Below are 24472 nucleotides of genomic sequence, written 5' to 3'. Positions count from 1 at the left end.
TACCAAATGCATGACTACTTTGATCTTTGGGGATTAATAGTATGGAATTCTTTGAGGGAGCAGGGAGACTCTCAACTCTCTAATCTTGGCCACTTATCAAATGAAATGCTGATTGAACTCAGGGATATGCAGGTTGACTGAGTCATATGGTTATTCTGAATGAAGTGCAATATGATATTGTATGTCCACGGTAACATTTGTCAGGGCAGTTGCTCCTTATAGCACCAAATGGCTAACTTGCATTTTAATTTGTTTAGTTGTAACAACCATGATGTAATGCTGCTTCATTTTGCAACTTTTATTATGCATAGCATTTCATCATCAGTGCGCAATCATTTACTAGGAAAAAAAAAAAACTAGAATAAAACTAGGGGGTCGCATTGGTTGAAAATAGCTGTCAATCATGTTATCGTGTGCGTCATTTCCGTTGTCAGGTGGCGCTGTCGCTGTGGAAAGATGCGATCAGAGAAGAGCGGAGGCTTTTCCTTGATTGCTCATTTCGGTAACAGAGGCTGAAACAACCTGAAACCAACCCACCACGGTCTCGTTTGGTCGAGAAACAAACTCCACATGCACACGACGGCGTTCACCCAAGACATGTCCATGCTGTAACAAGACGACGTAGACTTTACCCGGCGGTTTTGGCTCGAGGTAAGCGAGGTGACGAACAGAAATAGGTTGCCGTAGCTGTAGCTTGCTGGCTTACACAAGGCTAGCCAGCTGTACCTACTTTGTTTAAATGGCCTCCCGGCTGTTCTGTAGCCTTCAGCTGGCGATAACTTGGCTAGCTAGCTATCGTATTAAAATCTATTTGGCGCATAAGGACATATTCTATGGTAATCGTAACGCAGTTGCTGCTTTCGGTAGTTTGCATCGAAACCCCAACTCCTTGTGTTGCAATACGTGCCCCTTTGTGTGGCCAATGTGCCAGCTGCTGTGGCAACGTCTTTAGCCGAGGAATTCAGTGAGCTTTGTTGTAGTTTTTAATTGCACTTTTGGCGTTATAGTAAACTTAATGTAGCCGTAGTGCTAAAGGAACGTGTGTGTTATCCAAATTCGGAGTGCGTTTGTATATAAATAACACACTCAGTCAAACATAGCTTCACAATTCAGGCACGCCGTATAATAGGATCTGCGTGGTTCTTTTGAAACGACTCGAGGCGGGCAAGTAGTGATTGTTGTGGGTACAACATATTAGCCCCTGGCCGGTCACATTATTTATTGTCCGAACAATGGTTATGCACAAGTTGCAACTTTGCAATGTATTCGCTGTTCGTTTGCAGCACTAGTTGCCATGATCTATAGGTGTCTGAGACCCTGTGGTCGTAAAATGGTACCAAACAATGTGTCTAATCTGTCTTTATTGTAATTACTTTCATGGAATGATCTGCAATATGACCTTGTGGCCTCAGTTTTGTCGTGTGGCCAAGGACGTTGTGATTAGAACAATGCAGCCAACGACTGCAGTTACAGGCAAGACAGACAGCGTGCAGATGGCACGATTGATTGACATTTCAATCAGGCAGCAGAATTGAAGCCCATATGACCTTCGGGTTGCAAGAGGTTGGCTTTACTGGATAGCTGGCCACCTCTTTGTCCTGGCTTGTGTGTTTCATCAATTTGTGGATCAATTTGATCATGCCCCATCACTGGCTTTATGATTATCCTAGATTTTGTAAACCAATAATCTTTTATATTTACAATCTCCTCAAGTGTCCTTTGTTTTCTTTGTCCATTCTGGTATTATCTGAGTTTGCAATGAAGATGTTCTTGCAAAGTCAGGCGAGTGGCATGCGGCCAGGGCTGCTCCTACAATAGGTAGTCTCGTGGGTGGATCTTCAGGCACCTGTGTGGTTGTTTTTTTCTAATACTATTTAAGGAGCCCACATTCTCGTGGGCACCGACAGCGTGTCTCTCTTCCTTTGTGTGAAATGATTCAGAAGCTGTATCTGTTCTTGTCCTCCCTCTGGTACAGTCAGAGGCAGATTAGTCTTGCTTGCCAGATCATCGGCTGTGCAGGGAGGCAAACTAGTGTCAGATAAGGATAGGCCTGGGCTGTCATCACACTGATGTCATTTAGGTCAATGTGCGTTAGTTGGTTGCTTTGACCTTTGCTTTTGAGATGTGTCGGAAGTTGGCTTCACAGCAGTACAGCTGGTGTTAAGATAGCCTAGGGTCCATATGCTGTGATGTGTAGCATTTTCTACCGTTGAGTCTGTTTAGTGTTATAGGTTCTAGGTGCATGCATTAGTTTATCAAGATTTGTAAACACTAAGTGCATGGTTTTACAGAACACATGCAAGGTAGAATTGCAGATAGCCGTGTCAGAAGTATGAAATAACTACCAGCTAGTTGCCAAATGCTGATAAATTCGGTTCTGTGCTCATTTCGTCTCTATTTGTCTGGTAACATATTGGAAATAGTTTAACTGCCTGGCCACTGGACAGAAAAGGTTTCAGTTGTTTCCTGCCCAGGAGCCTCATGATTTGTAGTAGTTGTTTTTGCCATTGCTCTGCTTTGGGTGTTTTAGAATAGGCTCGTCTCTTACTATTGGCAGTGTGACTTGGTGTCACTCTGGCTTGTGCCATAAATGCTGTCACATGAAAACCTCAGCTCATCAGACTCAGTGGGTGATGACTAGTGGAGATGGAGACAGATGGGCGAGAGACATGATGATGACACTGTCTGCTGTCTGGGATCACAAAAAGCCTCATGGAAGTGAGAATTCATATCAGCCCATACCGACTGCCAACTGTCCTGCGTCCTCTCTGCCCAAAAACGCCAACTGGTGAGTGGTGCACAACCAGAGAGTTTTAAAACAGGAAGATGACCGAATTCATTAACCAACTATATTTTAGTTTGTTTCACTTGCAAGACTGGGTACATATTCTGCAGGTTTTTGGTGTTTGTCACCTCACCTCCTAATGTCTACTTTCATGCAGGTGTCTGAGTGCAGAGTTTACAGCTTACCAGATGCTCTGGGTTTTATTGGTCTGGATCACCTCACTCTGGGATGTTTCTAGCTGGCACAGCCTGTTAATGTATCCACTCGACTGCTATCAACCAGTGGCGTTTTCACTTCAGAAATGTCCTTTTGTGTTGCCTTTCTTGTTGACCTAACTTCTCTGCGCTGTTTTGATGACATATCAGATGCTTAGGGGCACATTTCACGCTCTTATTGGTGTCATCACCCTGGCATTTAAGAATTTCTGTCCATGGGAACCCCGGGACGACAGCAGGGTGAATCATTCTCGGTTCTAGGCACTACTTCCCTGTTACGGGAACCAGAGGGGGTTTCATCACATAGGAACTCGTTATCGGTAAACAAAGCCTACCTCTCGTTCCTGAAATCCAGGGACATAGGTCTGCTGTGGCAGTTACATTAGTTTGTGTCACGATGTGTCACACTTTGTCACTGGTTCTTCTGGCTTGCAAATCTAGTTCCTTATCATAGTGTAAGAGCTTGGCATTTTTGTTTCAGCCCTGTTAGGACACGTATGTCTTTTCTAAGAGGAAGGCATGTCTCACCAGACAGGCCTAGATAAGCCGGCAGCACAGATTTTGAGATAAAACCATGCAGATTAAGAGCGGAAGGATTTTCAGAATGCATGGCCATTGCAACAGGAAAAGCTAAAGCCGGACATGTGTTGCAATGCTAAAAAGCAAATGGAAAATGCTTTCATTTTCTAACCATCTCTGGCCATAAAGAATTTATTGTTGGAGCAATGCATTTACATGATTGCATTTGCCATTTGAATTGCAGAGCATGGCTCATTCTCATTGCCTGTTGTGGAGATTGAATCTGAGGTGTCACCCTTGACGCCAGCAGCCATCATTCTGAATGGAGCCGTAATGGCCTCACATTCACACTGAGGTGTTGGTAAATGTGTGGGAGGGATATTTAAAATAGGCTGGGAGGAGCTGCCCTGAAGTTTACCCCCTTTCGCTCCTGTCCTCTCTCATACCACAAATTGGTATGCTTTCAACCAGCCAGGTGGACTACTGCTGAACCCCTAGGTATAGGCTTTCTTTTTAAAGAAAGACTATTTGAAATCATTGATGTGTTCTTATAGATTACAGCGTTAATGCTATTTTTGATCTGATGCTTAGTGGAGCTAGTTTAGTCCTGCAGTTTGTGTCCTTGCAGTCACATGTCAGTACTCACCACTTTAACTTGACTATCTTTATCCTATGTAATCTGATTTATTTCCCCACAGAGCTCCAGTATGTCTAAGCGGCGCTCGTCGGAGAGGGGGGCTGGAGAGACCTCAGGCAGGGCCAGCAAGCTCCTGTGTCCAGGGATATCTGGCAGTAACGGCAAGAGAGCCGGGCCCTTCGTCCTTGGTAAGGGAGCTAGTGGGGTTTGCTCAAGCCCCAAAAGTAGGGAAATGGTAGCCTCTCAGAGCTCTGTGTGTGACTGAGAATGTGTCTAGTGTACAAATGTGCTTGTGTGTGTGCATAATGTGCAGGAAACCAGGGAAGATGTGGGAGAGGGGGGGGCATGTGTGTGTACGCACTCCTGAGACAAGAATGTGAAGAATTTTTCTGATCCCCATGACATCGACTAGAAAACTCGGAATCTAGTTTGCAGGAAAGTTGTTGTTTCCTCCCTCCTAGAACATGTATCTCTTTCCCATATTCTCAAACTTCTCTGTTTTTCAGTACACCACTCCTCCACTGTTTGCAATGCAGAGTGCCAAAGAAAACATTACACTAAGGGTGTTAATGGGTGCATGCACATGCAGCCCATAATGACTTGCAGTGAGAGCACACACTCCGGCATGTAGCCTGCCTTTTGGTCATGCAGCTGTTCCCTTTCTTTCACTTGCAGGGCCTCGCCTAGGCAACTCACCCGTGCCCAGCATAGTGCAGTGTCTGGCCCGGAAGGACGGCACAGATGACTTCTATCAGCTCAAGGTAAGTGTGTGTGTGTGACTCCACACTGTTCTTTCTGACAATAGCAATGCATTCACAGCTCACAGTTCAATAGCAATTTGAGCATACCCTTAAAAACAAAGGCTACGATGTCCCAATAGACATGTGAACCTTTGACCTTCCTAAACATACAGCTTTGTTGGTGTTCAGTTTATGGCCCCCTGTTTCAGTCTGGGGCAAACAACAAGCCACAGCCTGGCAATTTGTTTATTGGGGCTATCCAATAATGCCCCTTTACACAAGGGCAGCTTTAGAATGGGGAAAAGAAGGGTGAAAGGTAGCGCCCCACCTGGAATGTCAACTTTTAACCCCCACGTCCATGTGGTGAGTCATTCCATGACCCTCCCTCATACCCGTGACTACAGCGCCTCAGTGTCTGCTGCACAGCTTGTTTACCTCGCATTGGGACATGTGCCACTATTTCAAAGCTGTAGCCCCATTTTGCCATCCCCCACTCTGGATTTTAACCCCCTGCTAAAGGCTAAGCTGAGGTTTCCTATTTGCATGTCTTCAGTCATTCAAAGGTTTTGGTGTTGGCACTGAATATTTCCACAATATTGTGTGGTTAAGGTTGTCTCCCCTGTCTGATCCTTCTCTTGTGACCTCTAACCTTTGCCCCACTCTCTTGTGTGCTTACGGCAGATCCTGACGCTGGAGGAGCGAGTGGACTCTGCCGGGGAGACCCAGGAAGAGAGGCAGGGAAAGATGCTGCTGCACACGGAATACTCCCTCCTTTCTCTGCTGCACAACCAGGATGGGGTGGTGCACCACCATGGCCTCTTCCAGGTAGATACGAGCCTGCAGACTGTTGGCAACTAAATTACATTTCTACTGGCATGAGCATATTAAATGTTTTCAAATCAGTCAATCAAATCATTGTCAACGGTTGTCAAAAATGTCAGAGGCAATAGAGAGAAAATGAGAGACTTTGTCTTGTAGATTATGCGGTATTACTCAGCACCTGTGTGGGCGAGCGTTCTTTATGATTGAGTATGCTAAATATGCCAACATCACCATGGAGAAGTTTCTGTCACTTAATATTCAGTTCAGAACATGATGTCATCATGAGCAAGTACAAGTGAGAACATGCTCTTATTGGGTCAGTAACGGCAGAGGTGAGCTTGTCATTAGACCAGTCGGTTACTTTCATTTTCCTGCTGAGGGCTGTTTCAGTGGAGAGGTGGGAGTACCATTGAAAGCCATATTTATCTGCAGTCATTCTCTATTCACAGCCCCATCCATTCACAATGAGTCACCCCCCACCCCCCGCCTTTCTTCCCGTCTGCCTCCTCTTCTAACTTTGTTATTGTTCCATCTTTCTCTCTCTCTCTGTCTCTCTCTCTCTCTGTCTCTCTCTCACATCCTGTCAATTCCACTCTGGCGGTGTTCTCAGAATAGCAGCATTGAGCTGTGCACTCTGTGATTCATTTAAGACCTGCAATATTGATTGGATTATTATAGTGCATCTCCACTGTGAGAGAACCAGTTAATAATGAAAGCTTTCAGAGGCTCTGGCTGTATCTAAAAAACTGACAACCTGATACAGAAATCAATAGAGTGGTGACTCTGCTATGGCTTGAGTCGTAAGACAAAAGAGGAATGACCTTTGTTATTCGTCCTCCACCACACCCCTGGTGTGGAGGGGTGGATGTGTTCTATTCACGTTGGAGATGGCTACATGCAAGCTATTGATTTATGGCTTGAGTGCTTAAGTCTGTGTCCTTCCAAGTTGAATGAATCCGCTTTATCAGCTGGTATGCTACAGGAATCCATTCGACTTGATGCATTCCTGCGTGCCTCAACTTATGATATTGATTTGAGGCCATTGGAAAATGCATCGGAAATATATTGCATCAGTAACTCTGTCAACTTACAAAGGACCCTCACACTCATCTTTGCTCCTTTCCCAGGACCGAGCCTACGAGATAGTGGAGGACATGGAGGCCAACAAGGTGCGCAAGATGAAGAAGCGGATCTGCCTAGTGCTGGATTGCCTGTGCGCTCACGACTTCAGCGACAAGACAGCCGACCTAATCAATCTACAGCACTACGTCATCAAGGAGAAGCGACTCAGCGAGCGCGAGGCCATCGTCATCTTCTACGACGTAGTACGTGTGGTGGAGGCCCTGCATAAGGTAAATCTAGCTGGATTGAGGTAGACTAACATAAACTGTGCTTCTGTGGAAAGATTATGCTGTTATCCACCATACTTGTTGGCAGTGTGCTTGAAAGAAGAATGAGCAAGTGATTAATTTGTCTATTTTTATCAATGAAGGAAGCTTGGATAGTAGAACGTACATTTTTTTTGTCAGCTTTAGGAGCAATTGCATTGTTATTGTTTGCTAATCACACATCCTTTCTGATGACTCATTTCACATGCTCATGTGCCACTCCCAGAAACAAGATGAAAGCTTGTTTTGATAGCAATGATTCACTGAGCACAATCTGACCAATCTTCTCTTTGCTTCTGTCTCTCTCTTCTGCCTGCAGAAAAACATTGTGCACAGAGACCTCAAGCTGGGCAACATGGTGCTGAACAAACGGTGAGATGAAACTCAGTCTTTCAGCCAGCCAGTCAGTCCATCCCTCTCATTGGGCCCTGTCAGCCGGTTAGCTAGCCAGTTGCCTCACTCATTAGACCAGGTCATTCCAAGTCAGCCTGCCAGTAAACTATTCTCTTTAGACCCGGTCATGTGTGAGAGGCCTCAGCCAGCCCCAGCAGCCTGTATCCAGTGTACAGTTGGCCTTAAACCTAAGCAGGGGTCAAATTCTCAGACCAAGAGTGAGACCAGCTATAGCAACGTTATGCCCTGCTCTCTTCCGTTTGACTCTGGGCCCTCCGTGCCTATGTGTTGAGTAAGGACTGATGATTCATCTCCCATGGTTGGATATTTGGAAGCAGAGGGGGAACTGGACTCTGGTGCAAAACAGAGCAAAGAACGTGCCACTGCTTTGTTCTCTGTGGGAGAGAGGAGGAGGAGGAGGAGGAGGGTGGTGGTAGTGTGCCTCTGTGTTTTGCTCATCTGTATTTCTTACCAGAGCGCAAGCTGTAGCTGTTTTCTCCCTTTGCTACACGTGTTTTCACAGCGGAGGTCTGCATGTGCATGCTTGGAGATACTGGAAAAACACCCCGCAAAAGCCAGTCTTTCTGTGGGATTGCATGAGTAACACAGGCACTCACACACTCTGCTCCTGCTTTGCTTACACACACCTTCACATTCAAACGTCTATGCTTGCATCAGACACATGGTGTGTGCATAATCATGGATTTGTCTCTATAGTACTACTCATTCACTCGTGGCACATCACCTGCATGTGTGAGTACATGCATTGAAATGTCAAGTTCCCAGCTTATCTTCTCACACACACTCTTCTCAGGGCTTAGAGCCTGGTGCCCCCACCAGCAGTGGTGGTGATGAAACAGGAGAGTGTTTTGGCCAAGGGAGGAGGGTGGCGGGGAACGGAGCAGACGAGCGGAACACTCCGTCCCAGCTGGAGACAAAGGAGAGGCCTGCCAAAGGCCCCATAGCTCAGGGCTGACTCACACCGTGATGCACGTCACACACACACACACGTGCACACACACGCGCACACACAGTCATCACTCTATTTACCCTCTGCTCTTTCTTTTTTTTTTCCTTCCCCCTCCCTTTGCTCTCCTGTTATCCCTTTTGTCACGGCTCCTTTCTTCTTTTCACTTTTCTTGTCTTCTTTTTTTTTTTTGCCTTGTACGTCGCTTGCTTGCATGTTTCCTCTTCCACTCCACCCTGGATGTGCATGAATGTACAGTACAGGAAGAACATGGTCAGTGGAGAGGAAGACCGCTCCCAAAATCTTCTCTCCCGCCGCTTGTCGTCACATTGGGAAATGCACCGTCAACAAGCTCAGCAGTTTAGGCAACAATGATGCGATTTCCTCTTGCAAAGCCAGCTCTTATGAAAGCAGGACGTTGTAGATCAATCTGCAGGGTTGTTGACTACTTATGTTGAGCTGTATTGACTTCCTTGATTGTAGTATTGAGTTGCATTTGGATGGAGACGCATAGCCATTCTTAGGCATACACATGCCACAACAAGGTGTTAATGGGGCTTGTTTTTCACAGAGCTCCTGTCAGTCTACATCAGCAGGCTCTCATGAACCACAAAGACTAGCTCACACCTTTATGCCCTTACCCCCCCCCCCTTCCAAAGTCTACTGTGTCTTTCAGTGCACAGTCTGGCTATATGTCAGTATTTTCTGTCATGTTTTTACTATCCCTTGGAAAAATGGCATAGTGAAGCGCTATTTTGCATTTTTGCCTATGTTGAAATGCCAAAGCGCCCAACAACCTTTTCATTCTTTACTGATGAACTTCAATGTTTAATTTGTAGTTCAGAGATTATCCTTCAAGGCCTTGAGGCAAACATCTTTCATTCTAAATTAAAATTTTTTTTGTCTTAGACAAGCAGTAGCCATGCAGTAATGCATACAGTACCTTAGAATTTAATATAACAGATCCTTGCTACACAATGTTATCTCTCTCTCAGTTGTTAGCAACCATGACTTCAATCCTAGAGAGACGCTCCAAACATTTAATTCTTCAAGAAATGTATTTTGGGAAATGCAGTTTGCTGGTCTCTGTGCAAAGGATGCCCCGTGTTTAACCTCGTTTCTCATCAGCAGGGTTATTTTCAGCAGGAGGTTGTGGGGAGGGAAGAGAAGGGGTGAGAGTCATGGGGGGGTGGTGTTTAGGTTTCTGGTTTCCTGACTACCCGGGTCACATGACTAGGAAGCGGACATGGTGTGGTCTCCCCAGTCCTCAGGGACCCTTGCCTCACGAGGCAAACATGCAATCTCATTCACCCAATCTCCGGTGCAAGAATAGCAGCCTCGGTCGTGATGCACACGGACAAAAGAGCAGACTCCTCCATAAAGGAAGCTTTTATGTCGAGGGTCCTTGAAGCATTGCACTCTGTTTCTTTGGCCCGTCCTTGTGCAGATCGCAAGGCCACTGTATGGTTATAGAGACTTGGATCACAAAGCTGTTGAATGGTCGGAACGCATAAGCAGATGGAAATGATTATTTGGACAGAATGTTCATAGGGAGGATTGAGACCAGAACATTTAGTTGAATGTGGGTGTTTGACAGGAATTGGCTCCAGACATTATAATGGCTATAATGGGAGCAGTGAGTATGTAGATGGAGCAGGGTGTGAAAGTGAGAGAGAATAGGGGAAGCTGTTGACCTCAGGCTCTTTAGAAAGCGGATGTGGGTGAGGAGCGTGATCCTGAGTGGACCCAGGGTCCATAATGTATATGTATTCATGTGCTTTTGTGTGCATGTTTTCTCTGGTGTGTGCATATTTAGAATGGGAGTGAGTGTGTGCGTGCACTTTAAGTTGCGCGTCTGTGCACATATTTTAACTTTTCTTTAGCTTTATATACTCGTTTTCCACCCCATCACCATGCCGGCTTAGTCATCCAGACAATTATCCCAAGCCACAGGTTGACTCACATGTTTGTCAAAGTGTGGCTTTTTTATTTTCTCTTTCTCCCTCAAAAGAACAGGGAGAGATAGAACAGTCCTTAGTCCCTTGGCTTAAATACTGTAAGGTTTCACTCTGCCACACGCAAACTAAATTTACCTTGGATGAGTCAGGCAAAAATCTGATAGGCCCACTGTGTTTCCACAGAAACCAAATTAATCAAACATCCCTGGTAACAGCAGTGGAGCTCCTCAGACTTTGAAGCGCCAGTGTGTCTGGTGCGTTCACCTTCTGGAGATATCACAGGCCTGATGTAGGGGGATGGTCGTTTGGATGTGGCTGCAATGATGATGATAATTGTAAACCTACCCTTATATAGCATGAATGTTAAAGTATCTAAAAGAGCTTACAAAGTGCTTTACGGGAAGGCATAAAAACAAGAATACAGGGAGATCAAAATAGGAAAAGCATTAAAATGGGAAAATGAAAATGGATTTAAAAAAAAAAATGTGATCAAGATTATAAGTGGGCAAAATAAACAATTACATAAACTGCATTTTAAGAAGTGATTTAAGAGATGATACCGAATTATCTAGCCTAAATCCTTCAGGCAGGGTGTTCTGCAGTTTAGAGGCCCTCATTACGAAAGCACAATCACCTTTAGTCTAGACTGAAGGACAGTCAAAACGGCCCTGCCCGAGCTTTCAGCCATCAGGGAAATAAGAGGTTTGCAATGTAGCTAGAGGCCAGACCTAATATGAAAAGGGCTGACCATGTGCTATGGAGTCTAAAAAAAAAAAAGTAGTTTAACCAAAAAAATACTAGGACCTACTGTATGAAATAAAATCAGAAGAAACAGAGAAATGAGGAGATGGGTGACTTCTGACAAGTCTTGGTTTGCACTGGCTGCTTTGCATCTGGGCTCTTATGAGATACCGATGTAGTTTTCCAGGCCCACTGAATCGGTGTCAAATCAACTAGGCCTGCTAGCAAGTTCCACGTTTTGGTAATTTCGCTGTCAGCCTGTGTCGGTTTCATGCTTTGAATCGTAGAGTGCATTTCACATTCTAAACATATCTTTGTTGTGATGACTAAGACTGTTTGTACCAGCATTTAAACTCCCATAGGACTATTTGCTAGGCTTTGATCAAGTTAAGTAGAGAATGCTGAAGGTGTGTTCATCAGGCGTGTTTGTGTGCTTGTAGGACTCACCGAATCACCATCACCAACTTCTGCTTGGGAAAGCACCTGGTGAGCGAGGACGACCTGCTGAAAGACCAGAGAGGAAGTCCGGCCTACATCAGCCCCGACGTACTGAGTGGTGAGAGAAGAATGGCTATGTTGCATGCATCGTCGCATACACTAATAACTTGTTTGTTTGTTGAACAATTTTAAGAGCAGGAACACAAAAATGTGATTATGTTGTGGATGGCACAAATGGTCTTGTTTTGAATGTGGTCATCAGTTGAGATGGCGTTGGTGCTGTCATCAGGCAAGTTTGGGATATTACTGAATGATACAGAGTGGAAAAGAATGGAACGTTGGAACAATGTATATATTGACAACAAATGCATCCAATACATCCACACAAAACTGACAGCATTAACTTAACTAACAGAGGAACATTTTCCATCAGCAGGGTTTTCATTTATCCTTTCGAAACTACGTAGTGAGGGAATGGTTACTATGTACACCCACGTGCATACTCATATTTACTCTCTATAACACATTGAGACGGGGAGACCTCTTTTAAATTGAGCTGTACCTCTATTGAAGTGTCAACACGGCTAGTACTGAAGTAACACAGCACCAGTCCTGTAACAGCTCATCTTGCAATATAGCGGATACAGTATAGTCTTATTTTGAATCATATGCTGGTCTCTTCAGGTGATGGTAAATGTTAGATATGTGAAATATTTTTCAGTGTCGAGTGTGATCCCTGTGTTTACCGCAAGAGAAGCACACAGTAAGCTTCTGTTTCCTGTAATGCCAGACTTGAAAGGCAGGCAGCTCCTGTTAGAAGAGTGACCCTGGTTAATCTGGGTCCAGCTGGGTTGCTGGGAGTCATTCAAGAGCATTGCGTAATGTTAAGCAGCCGGTCTTGTGTTTGATTTTCCGGTTATTAGGCAACAAGAATGAGGCCATGTTGCAATCTTGGATGATTGGCAAAAGCCAGAAATAGCCTTCTCCTCTGTTGGTTTGATAATTGTGATATTGCATTTTCTGATGATAGGTGTAGGAGAAGCTACATATTTCTCTTCTCTTTTTGTGTGAAACATTGCCTTCTGAAAAACAAGGAATTTTTTTTTTTTTTATTGTTCAGCCTCACATTGCTCATTTTGTCAGACTGAATGTGCAGACCTAAGAGCCACACACCATTCCACTGGATGTTTGAGCACACGCTTTCACGGTATACCCCCAATGTGCCATCCATTTAAACATTGATTCCTAGGAAATTATCCTGCACACTATAGAAGAGCGAAGGGAATAAATCGAAGCAAAAATCATTCGCCTTCAACTCATAAAAACTGTAGATGGAAGCCGGGCGTGTATATCAGCATAACGTGACAGGCACACAATGAAACGGAGCCTCAGTGACTCACGCACCGATGACTCACTGGAGGGAAACTACTCCCATCTACCCCTTCTTCCCCTCCCATCCCCATCCCCCGCCCGTGTATGTGTGTGTGTGTGTGTGCGTGTGTGTCATAAGCCTTAACATAATTGCCTGCTGCTGTTGCTGCCGCCTGCCTGGCTGTAACAACACCGCCTATGGTCCTGCACAGCCATCATGCTCCACCCTCACCAGCCCCGGTTTACTCATCACCACTCCATGGCCGTTTTAACGGCTCGGGGGTTAATGATCATAACAATGCTCCTATCTCGACATGTTGGCAATGTTCTAGAAATGTTCCAGGAAATATGATGGATGTGGCGTCACAACTTGTGCTTGTGTTTACTCACCTTGTTAATCATTTGACCCAGCGGATTGACAGGAAGCAAATCTGTTTAGGATTCTCTGTGGACTATAGCGTAACATTTTCTTAACATTTGACACAACACATCTTTTTTTTGTAAAGGTCCCGTTTGTTGATCTGAAACACTGATCCTGCATCCTCTTCTTCCTGTCTGCAGGTCGGCCGTATCGTGGTAAACCCAGTGACATGTGGGCTCTTGGTGTGGTGCTGTTCACCATGCTATATGGCCAGTTCCCATTTTATGACAGCATACCTCAAGAGCTCTTCCGCAAGATCAAGGCTGCTGAGTACTCCATCCCAGAGTGAGTACTTGTCCCGTGTATATGTGTATTTGGTGGAGATTTTTATCCAAAGCACAGTACCATGAATACATGCATTTCATAAACGGGGGGTAAGCCCTCGTTGGGATTGCACTCGCAGCGTATTGAAAGCACACAGTTTATAGTGTTTCCTCTGTATTCATTCAGCTGTGGTTCTCCACCACAGCATTACAATTACCACAATTGCAGTTATACGAACAGTGTAATTTTGCCAGATTTCCCTCTCAAACACAAAGTTCAGTCCAGATGTTTGAAATTAATGTTTGTTCATGCTTGTTATGATAAAGCATCCAAAGTCGTTTTTAGCAAATGGTTTATAAACATGACCAAAGCAGGGAGACACAAGCAGCCAAAACTGAAATTACCTCCAAGTTCCACTGCTACATAAAATCACAGGGTAAACCCAGGTGTATGTATAGACTTGTACTGAAATGTACTAAATATATCTTGAAAAATACATTTATAGTACAAATGCATTGCTGATAATATACTACAATACTTTCAATATCAGTTTTAACCCCCCCCACCCCCCCCCTCTCTCTCTCTCTCTCTCTCTCTCAGGGATGGGCGTGTGTCAGAGAACACGGTGTGCCTGATCCGTAAGCTGCTGGTGCTGGACCCTCAGCAGAGGCTCACTGCAGGAGAGGTACTGGAGTCCCTCAGTGCCATCATTGCCTCTTGGTAGGTGCTCCACCTGCTGGATGTTGGAACAATCACAATCACAAAGAATTTCTATTACTAGATGCCATGAGTTGTTTAGAACCTTTCCGTTGGTTGTATAACCTGATATAGATTTTCCAGGCACTTTGATTGGATGTATATACATGTAGCCATTAGCCATACAGTGATTGCATATAGGGCATTCTAAAATTTCAGGCTCACAATTGTCAAATCAACCTTGTTGTGTTTACTTTGTTTCTATCACAGGCAGTCGGTTTCATCGTTGAGTGGTCCCCTCCAGGTGGTGCCGGATATTGACGACCAGGTCAACCACCCAGAGCATCTGCAAGAGGTAAGATCCTAGAAGAGCATGACATCCCAGGCCTCTGCTAGTAGTCTGTAGGCCCACAGGACGAATCCAAAGAGCCACTCAACCAGAGCTTGTCAGGGAACACTAATCAACAAACCATGGACTAATTCTTGATGCTAATGTACCATGATGACACTAAACAGGTTGTTATAATTCACTTAAATCCAGTGGAGAGAGCATATTTGTTTTTACAGTATTTTTCAGACACATTTTAGAGGACCAATTTATTCAGATTAACTCAAACGCTGCAGGCACATTGAGCAGAATTAATTTGTCTCCCCCAGGCCAAGGTGACAGAGGAGTCTTCGCAGTACGAGTTTGAGAACTACATGCGCCAGCAGCTACTGCTGGCTGAGGAGAAGAACACTATCCATGAGGCCAAGAGCTTCCTCAGCAAGCGCCAGTTTGGCAGCATCCCACCCGTACGGCGCCTTGGCCACGATGCCCAGCCTGTCAGCCCCCTAGACGCCGCCATCCTGGCACAGCGCTTCCTCCGGAAGTAGCCCCCAACCACCCATCCCAGACTCTCTGGCCTCCTCCAGGGGGTGAGAGACACACGGAGTCCAGAGAGGACTGAGGAGGATAAGCCCCAAAACTGAACTCACTTACAGGGGGCCCAGCCCAAACCTGGGTTGGGGAGCCCCCATAAGTGGGCTTTGGGCAAGCTAGGTGGAGCAGGCATGAGGAGGGTACCAGAACAAACTGATAACCTGGACTTCACTCCCCATATCTGGGATCCTCCAGTAAAATGTAGTGGGGGAAGCCTGGAGGAAAATCTGAACCAAAGGTTCCTCGCCCTCAGTCAAATCTCACTGTGCAACCAACCTAATGGCACAGTCATACATGGGCTACCACAATGCTCTGCCTGGAGTGTTGAAGAGACTATTAACCCCATATTCCTACTCCTTTGAGTTCTCCCTACTGTAACACTTTCCCCATCTACTCTGGATCCCCTGAGCAATACAGGACCAGAATCATGTAGCAACCCCTTCTCTTCCTAGCTGTCAATGGTATTGCCTCAAGTCAGATCACCAGATCACAGATGTCACTCCTCTATACCTCCATCCCATCCTCCCTCTCTCACGCCTTCCTTCTCTTCCTCTCTACCGTTTTCCCGTATCCAAAATGATCTAGAGTGGTCTTGTCTGTAACTATGACTTCAAATCAATCTACCTCTCTGTCTCTCCTCTCTGTCAGTAAACCATGCTCACTGTTCTTGAGAAAAACAAGGGATTGTAAAAGGGGAGTCTTGATGCCACCATTGACATAAAGCATTAATGTTTTCTGTCAGAATGATAATAGTTTGAAACCTTTTCAGTGGGTTACTCTCACAATCTGAATAAGCTTTTTTCATATAAACCTTAATAAGTAGCATTTTACCCCTTCTTTTGACATTGAAGATACTGAATATCAAAGTATGTGTATAAGCATCCTTTGATATTTGCAGAATGCGTTGTCTCTTGCTTTTGCTCATCCCTGTGTAAATCTATTTTTAGCACCTAGGCAGCTAGTGTCAGGTACCTGGAAGTCACAATGCCAAGAACTGAATGGGGAAACACTGTTGGATCCTCCCTGCCAAGGCATGTTGGTGGTAACACTTCCTCAGTGCCATTATAGTGAAGATCAGGCACTATCATATTTCTCTTGCCAAAAATCATGTCTTAAAAAATGATTGTTAGCCAAGGAACTGATACCTCCAGCCTCATTCAGAATCAAATGGCTTCCAGGTATTACAACTTCCCTGTTTCTCTTTATCAAGACAGATCATGGGACAAGTGTTTTCAGTATGAATGTGAACTATCATGCAATGCTTTGGTTTGTGTGCAGTATCTGTGAGTGAGTGTGTGTGTGTGTGTGTGTGTGTGTGTGTGTGTGTGTGTTTTGGGCCAGAGTGTGTGTCAGGCAAAGATAAGGGTCTGCAGTGTTGTCGGGTTGTTAAGCTCTGACAGTCACAGACCCTTTAAGCTATCCTCCAATCTCTTTTATCTGGCCTGCCTCAGTGGCAGACACTGTGAAAACCAGAGCAGGCTTTGCTAAGACAGGGGGCTTGACTGAATGGTTCAGCAGTTGTCCTCTGTCATAAATGCTTAGTTAAGATTGGAAAATTTCACTTAATATCATCCTGTTGCCATTCACAAGCCCTCTCTTTAGCTCGACTTGTACATGCTTGTATTATCTCGCTCTCTGAGAGACTAGCTGGCTGGTGGTAATCGATACTGTAATATTTCATAGAGAAATCAAAATATAAATTCATAGGTTTCAAGTTTAGTTGGTGGATCCTTTTGTCTATTGATGCATTCTCATCTTTATCAAAGGGATTCTCCCAAACATGGCAAAGCTACTAACCTGTGACTATGTTAGGCATCTGTACACTGCAACTTGCCTTTGCGTATTGGTATCTGCTTTAGGCTATCTTGACTTCTTCCTATTTATATCCAAACTGATTGCATGAATAGAGGCTCTGGCCTATTTCCAAATGTCTTTTCATACTACTTCCTCTTTTCCTTCCTTGCTTTCCTTCATGCAAGTTGATTTGTTATTTATTCATTTGTGTAGACTTATTTTTTTCCCGAGCTATTGGGGCCGTTATCACAGACATGGATTATGCTTCGTCAAAAAAGTTCCTTCTAATGGAGATATCTTTTGATAAATATTTCATAGACTAGGACTAGGTTTAATTCATGCCCATGAAACAGGCCCCAAATATCTTTGCTCTCACAGCTTTAAGCAAGAAGTGTTTGCAGTTCCATTAGTTTCTTTTAAAATGTTGCAACTTTAGCTATTGCGTTTACTTCCTTTTCAGCCACGTTTGTGAAAGAACACCATCTGTTTGTTTGTTTTTGTTTTTTTCCTTAAATCATTTTTCTTGCCATTTTGCCACAGACTCTGTGGTCAACTTAAGCTACACTAATAATGAGACTGACTTTTGCATAGTTCTATTTTTTACAGAAAACAAAATGATATTCGCACATTATCTTGATTTACGGGAGTGATGTTGAGTGTTTTTACTATCATCACCGTAGACCCATACAAGGCTGCACTGTCTGGTCAGTATGTAAATATGTACCATCTTGACTGCGCCAGTCATATTGTATGTAGTGCCGGCCAATGAAACAATACCAACTCTGTTTCAACACACACCGATTGACATGCATTAGAGGCCACGTTGGCCATCAACCACCACATTTGGAGGTAACAGAAAATGTAATGACAACTGTTAGCTTTCTCCCACCTCAATGTGAATTCCATGGGTATAAAGCAGTATTGTAGTAGTGTAGGTTGCTCATCAGAAAAGGGTGTTTCATGAACACCGTAGCCATCGTTGAACGCTAACATAAAGTGATCGTCTGTGGCAAACGTCTGACACCATCTTCCATGAGGCCCAGTATAGCCCAACTGTTGAATAGTAACTATAGGCTCAATAGACCCTTGATATTGATGTATTATCTGTCTCCCCTTATCAAAAAGTGTTTCACATTCTAGCTAGTGGATTTTTACCACATTCAATGTTTGTTTTACAGAGTTGTATTGGTAGACTGCAATGTTCTGTGGACTGAAAAGCATGGAAATAGTGTGAGGTTAAACTCTTTGTGAAAGATGTGACTATTGCATGATTTTGAACTTGCAAGGTGTGCCACAACAACCACTATGAATTTGAAAATAATTTGCTTCTTTGGGTACTACAGGAAAATCTCCAAGAAAGACCTTTTGCTCAATTGGATCACTGATAAAATGTTATTTTTAATTTTCAAAACATTCAATTTGTATAATGATTTTCACCCCGATTCTAAAATGTTTAGTCTTCAATATGTAACCAATATATTGAACTTGCTGACTATTTCAACTGGAAACTAGGTAATGGTGTAGGATATATGTGGTGGTAGATAGTTGAAACCCAATGGGATAATGTGTTGTAAGCTGCTTGGTTGGACATGGGCATCTAGATACAAAAAACTGCGTAATTGTACAGATGAAAACACGTTTGTATAAAAAACATATTTTTGTACTTCATCAGATCTCTACATGCATGTCAGCAATAAACTTTGATATGGAAACATTACTTTTTGAGATGTCTGACTTTTTTTGACATGTGACTTTGTATCCCAGTAGTTCCTTTCATTGCCAGCAGGTGGGGCACTTTCTTAAAAAATGGAACCAAAGAAAGGAGTAGAAGCAGTATATTTCTTGTGAAGCACTATACTGAATGTGTTTGTGCAGTTTTTGTTGACTTTCACATAGTTTCGTAAATGTGTGGACTGTAGAGTCTACAGAAAATGTCCAGTGTGTTTGAGGCCTTTGGTGCTGTGCAGGTGTGTCTGTGTATGTGCTTTTTTGTGTCATGAGATCTCCTAAGTCTATGGGGTGAAGACAGTGAAAGTTGCATGAAGAATCAGAGTATCTGGATATAGTAGACTCTCTGTCTATACAGCCTGAGACTTGCGGTGAGTGGGGTTTTGGATCAGGCCGAGGTAGACATGCTCAAACAGGAAGCCTCCTGCTGACTCTGACAGCACCATGGGACCCTGTGGGCTGGTCTCCTGATCCCCCGCCTCACCTCAGTCCTTTGAACACAAACACACCCTCTTCAGCAGGGCATTAATTCCATTAGAGGCAGCAGTGCGCCTGCCAAAAAACACACAGAGACACACACAGACACATGGAAACCTCATCATTAGCCGGCCTGTCAGGCACACTGAATTGCATTTCAAATCTAGACAGGATTGGTTTGTTTCCATGACTACGACATGCACAAAAGTTGTTGCGTGGACACACAACAAACACTATATTACACAGTGTATAATCAGGCATTTATCTCTTTTCATATCCCACTGATGCACACAATTTATGGATGCATTTTACCAGGGAGGGTTCAAAGCACAGGGACAGCCAGTGTTTTGCTCGAGGAAAACTGTGACAGGGATAGACACATTGGCAGGGATCAAACCTGTGAACTACCTGTTACAGGCCGGTCTCTCTAACCTTTATCCATAATCAACTGGAATGCCACAAAAAGACCTGACAGAACAGTGTATCCCTCAATTACCAGTCACTCACCAATGGCGAAAACGTTGTGCTGACTCACTAAAATGGGGATGAATAGACTCTCCCACCCTTCTGAGACGCCCATATCGGAGCATGTCATCGCCGGGTCTCTCCACTGGAGAATTACACCCCTTTCCTAAGATCTCAAATTAGGGGGAAAGTCTGGAGGTCTCAGGGGTCAAAGCTCCACAGATGCAACGTCCTCATAAACTACGACCAGCTGGCCTGATGGAGGTCCATCCAGGATTCATGTGTGTCTCAAACAGGAGATGGTTCATTGAACACTACGTCATAGATCTGTGATATTGTTACTTAATTACCTTAGAGTATTACGTATTCATTTTCAGTTGAGAAAAACAGGCTACATCCATCTGGACGCATATGACACAGGATGAACAGGGATGCACTTTTCCAGATGTGTGTATGTAGCAGTGTTTTCATAGCCTGTGTATGTGTATTGTACTTGTAACAGTTTATTTAATTGTTAAAAATGTATGGGAAATAATTGATGTTGAGAGTGAGTGCCAAGCTGCATCTGCTATGCAGTTATTACATTGTGTGTTTATGTGTGTGTGAATGTGAGTCTCCAGCTGTGTCCAGCCTGCTGGGGCTTTATGGTTTCCACTGGCAGACACACCGGCAAACACACAAAACTTTGGCCCCAGTTTATGCTGCATTTGCACAAAAAACAAAACATCTGATTATTTACAGCATTGGGTCACAGATGTGAAGTTCTCACGGATGTCTAAACAGGAAGAGACCATGTGGAATTTGAAGATCTGTGCCTCAAAGAGTTAAAAGTCTCCTACCTCTGGAGCCACTTTTGGCCTATCCAATCTCTATCTCTGTCTGAATGAATAAAAAATACTAAAGGCAAATAGACTGCCCACTCAATAATAAAGAATAATCAAATCCTCTGTTCCTGTGTGCATGCAACTTGAGAATAAGCTTCAACCAGTGCCCAGTATCTACACACAGTATCCTATTTGGAGAGTCAGAATGCCACACAAACATTTCCAGTTGAGTTTCCAGTTGATATGCCTCCAAGAAAATGATTCATAAAAGAGAAAATGAGATTAACAGCATTAAGATTAGCGTTTACAGACATGCTGGACAAAGTTCATTTTTGTTGGCAAACTGTCATGGCGCAGCTATCGCCTGAAGAGGCCTCTACACAGAACGTGCACAAGGTCCCCATATAAGCAGCAAGGAAGGTTTTTAACTTGTTTTACTTGACTTTGCCTTTGGTCTTGGCCCTCAGTTTTTGAGCGTTGTAAATGCAGCGAATAAAACCGAAGATCTGAAAGAATATTGAGATGCAATAAAGGCATCATCGACCACTGGGTAACAGTGTTACAGTTGCTAGAAAGACGTCTAAAGCATCTTAAATGTCGAGACAATCTTTGTTTTCATTTGTTTTAGCAATTCTGTTGATTGCCACAAAATTGAATGATGCCATGTTCTCTGAAACTGATTTAATCTAATTTAGAAATCAGTGCTCATGTTCCATGACACCATTGAAAGTCCCTTAACGTGATACCAAATATCCAAGTTCAGGCCAATAAAACAGATGAGCTAACAAAACCACAAGTCCTCATATTCTCCCCACAGTCTACTTCAGTGACAGACAGTGACTTTGGAGGTAGTTGTAAAACTGGTGCCAGCAGAAGCAATGCTTTGTTGTGGCACTGTGGGGTGTAGACATGGAGTGTAATGGAGTCAGAGAGCTACACAGGATGGTGGTCAAATACAATAAAGTTGATTAAATATTTATCTGTTATGAATTAACTGTTTTACTGGCCAAGCAATTTCTAAAATCATAACAAAACTGCGGTAATGTAATGCACAATGTTCCAAGATTACAGTCCGTGGAGTCCATTTCACCATAGACTTCAATATTCCACGGGTTAACTGCAATTGCGAAGTCTGATTTGTTTTAATTTATCTAACAAGGGTTAGAGTTTGAGCATGAATAAAATCAAAGATAGCAATGAAGTCAGATTGTGTTGTGGTCGTCATGATGTAAAGTTAATTTGCAAATTCTCTGCTCTTTTGTCATCAACACCCACCACCAGTTCTGTGTCCGATGGGGGTTGGGATCTTACCAGAAGGTATTATTATTGTTAAACCTTCACATGGACCCAGGGCATAACCCCTCTTACTCATAATCATCTGAAACCCATCAGCCCATGGCAGAAGATTGTTTTCAGCTGCTCTCTCTCTCTCTCTCTCTCTCTCTCTCTCTCTCTCTCTCTCTCTCTCTCTCTCTCACTCTCTCTCTGACCTTGTCCTGTTCGGTGAGAGAGCGAAACACTGCTGGTTCTTGTCTTTGTTAGAGATGATATCTTGGGATAGTGAAGATGGACATCCATTCCTTGCCTATTAATACCTACACAAGCCTTCATTCCACCTTTGAGAAATAGCATGGTCTTGCATAAATCTCCAGTGGAAAAGGCTGAGAGGAGCCAGGCCAACTGCTGGTGAAGTATTAAGGAGTGAAAATTGGGAGTTTGCTTAAAGACTCTTTTGGCTAGATGCATTTAGAAAGCACCGACACATTCTACAGTCCTTTCCAGAGGTGATTTTTTTTTTTTTATCCCTAAACATCCAAGCGATAAGTAGCTTGAGTAGACTTAACATCTGTCTGAATAGAAGCAACAAGCAATCTCCCATCCCTCCTCTCTTCCTACCTCTCTTGACCTCCTCAAATCGTGCGTCAGGGGCGATGCGGGAAATCTAAAATGGCGCAAGAGTGGATCTGTCATTTTCAAACTGCCCGCTAACTCTGAACATCTGGTCCTCGGGGGAGGAGGGCGACCCTGTCAATGGGAGCCCTTGTCCACCCTGTCAGCACCATGAGAACGGCCCGCCACAAGGTGAACAAGGAGGCATGTGTGTGTTGTATGTGTGTGTGTGTGTTGTGGCTGTGTGTCTGAGTCCATGTTATGCACTGACACTGTACTTACTGGAATGATGTATAACAGGCATGTTTCATGGTTTGTGTGTTCTGTGTATTGGTGGAGAGACCTGGTTTGAATGGATATGTTTTCCTCAATGTGCCTTTAGACTACAACAGGTTGTTTTTAAATTGACCTTGATGTCCCGTTTCTTGCCACAGGAATGTTGACCGTTACCCTTAACAAAGACTGAATTGAACTATGTGATTTTAAAGTTATGAAGCTTGACAATGTGCAGCATCCTCTAAAACTACTTTTCCTGGAAGGCCTAGTTCCTTATGGTTAAGGTTACTTTCATCCAATCACATAGTTTAGTTTAGGTACCAAGGATAGTACAATTAAGTCACTTATTTCCATCGGGTCCTTGATGTTAAAAACAATGTTGGCGGCCCCAAATGGCAGCAAGAGATCACTGTTTGAATTTTAAGGACTTCAACACCCAGAAACCATGTAATGTGAGGTCAGTAAACTGTGCACTCCTCAGAACTAAATTTCTTCTTCTTAGTGGCTGGTGGGGCTGGAGGTGGTGTAGAAAATGTTGTTGCAGCCACATTTTGTGATTTATTCTGATGAGACGGGTACATTTTTACATAAAACTCTTGCCTAGTGCACCTTTCAGTTGTATTCAAATTGGGGAATTATATGACACATTTCAACTAAGCTTTTCGTGGAATTGACGTTCCACAAGACGAGAGAAAGATGAGACAAGCTGGAATAAAGAGAGAATAATAGATTGAATCTCACATAGACTTTGACGCCACTTGAATGAATAAGCTGCTTGGTTTTAGCCAAATTCCACATGTTGAAATATGATGGTATTAGGTCCTGGCCTGCAGTCGTTTTTTGAAAAGGAAAACAGTGTTGTGCCATATAGTCTTAAATCCTTCTTATCCATTGTACTGTATGAAATGAAATGAATGTCACACACAAACATGAATGTGCACAATCACACACATGCACACGCGCACACACACACACACGCGCACACACACACATGCCAATCCCACAGAGGTTAAGCGTTGGCCAATTGTGGGGAAAGGGAGTGTTTCTTGGGAAAGGAGCCCCTGTCCATCGGTGGTGATTACGACTCTAGCAGCTGTCCCCACTCACACAGCCAGCTCAGCAACCAGGGAGGGAGCAAACTCCTGGAGCGCTGCTAATGCTGCGGAAAAGCACAGGAAAACTCAGCTGTCGTACACCTCCTCATCCCTGATGATGTTTGGGTTCACACCACATTCTCTCCCATGGACAGAAAGAAAGAAACAGCACAGACTCATTATTAAATCAGATACTGTTTTTTCCCAGTGGCTGCTGCTGTTAAGTGCAGAGGGGTACAGTGTGAGGTTTCCAATGGGTTTGCATGGACATTATCGCCGATGTCATGTGAAAACCTCACAACTGCAATTTTTGCAATTTTTATGTTTTCACTTCACTTGAAGGATTACATGCTTCTCTATGGGTTGAGAAAATCCTATGACACTTGGGCTTATGAAACCCTTTCAAGCCCCCATTGGATAAACTCAAAAATGCATGGTGGTAAAGCTAAAAACAAGGCTTTTTTTCTTAGTTCCTGAAAATTTAACATTTTGGAGATACAAGGTTTTCACCTGACAGCGACGTTATGATTAATGGTGACCACAAGATAGCTGCATTTAACCTTGTTTCATAACTGGTTGGCAAAATATTTTTGAGATTTTATGAACCGTTGTGGTCCATAAAAACTCAGCTAGGCAGCCTTCATTCT

General features: G+C 43.8%; 1 protein-coding gene across 1 annotated transcript; it reads left to right on the top strand.

Annotated features, from left to right (window-relative positions):
• The first annotated feature begins 467 nt into the window (after nucleotides 1-467).
• Nucleotides 468-18788, top strand: stk40 (serine/threonine kinase 40). The gene is made up of 11 exons (XM_071904573.2): nucleotides 468-651; nucleotides 4218-4344; nucleotides 4832-4917; nucleotides 5578-5721; nucleotides 6846-7070; nucleotides 7426-7478; nucleotides 11606-11721; nucleotides 13536-13680; nucleotides 14260-14379; nucleotides 14626-14710; nucleotides 15013-18788. The coding sequence occupies exons 2-11, from the start codon at nucleotides 4227-4229 to the stop codon at nucleotides 15229-15231; spliced, it is 1311 nt and encodes a 436-aa protein (XP_071760674.1). The 5' UTR covers nucleotides 468-651; nucleotides 4218-4226; the 3' UTR covers nucleotides 15232-18788.
• Nucleotides 18789-24472: the final 5684 nt, after the last annotated feature.

The sequence above is a fragment of the Centroberyx gerrardi genome, chromosome 12 (assembly GCF_048128805.1).
Source record: "Centroberyx gerrardi isolate f3 chromosome 12, fCenGer3.hap1.cur.20231027, whole genome shotgun sequence".
In the NCBI taxonomy this organism is placed as follows: Eukaryota; Metazoa; Chordata; class Actinopteri; order Beryciformes; family Berycidae; genus Centroberyx; species Centroberyx gerrardi.
The sequence above is the reverse complement of the archived record's forward strand: the minus strand, read 5'-3'. Positions and strand labels throughout refer to the sequence as shown.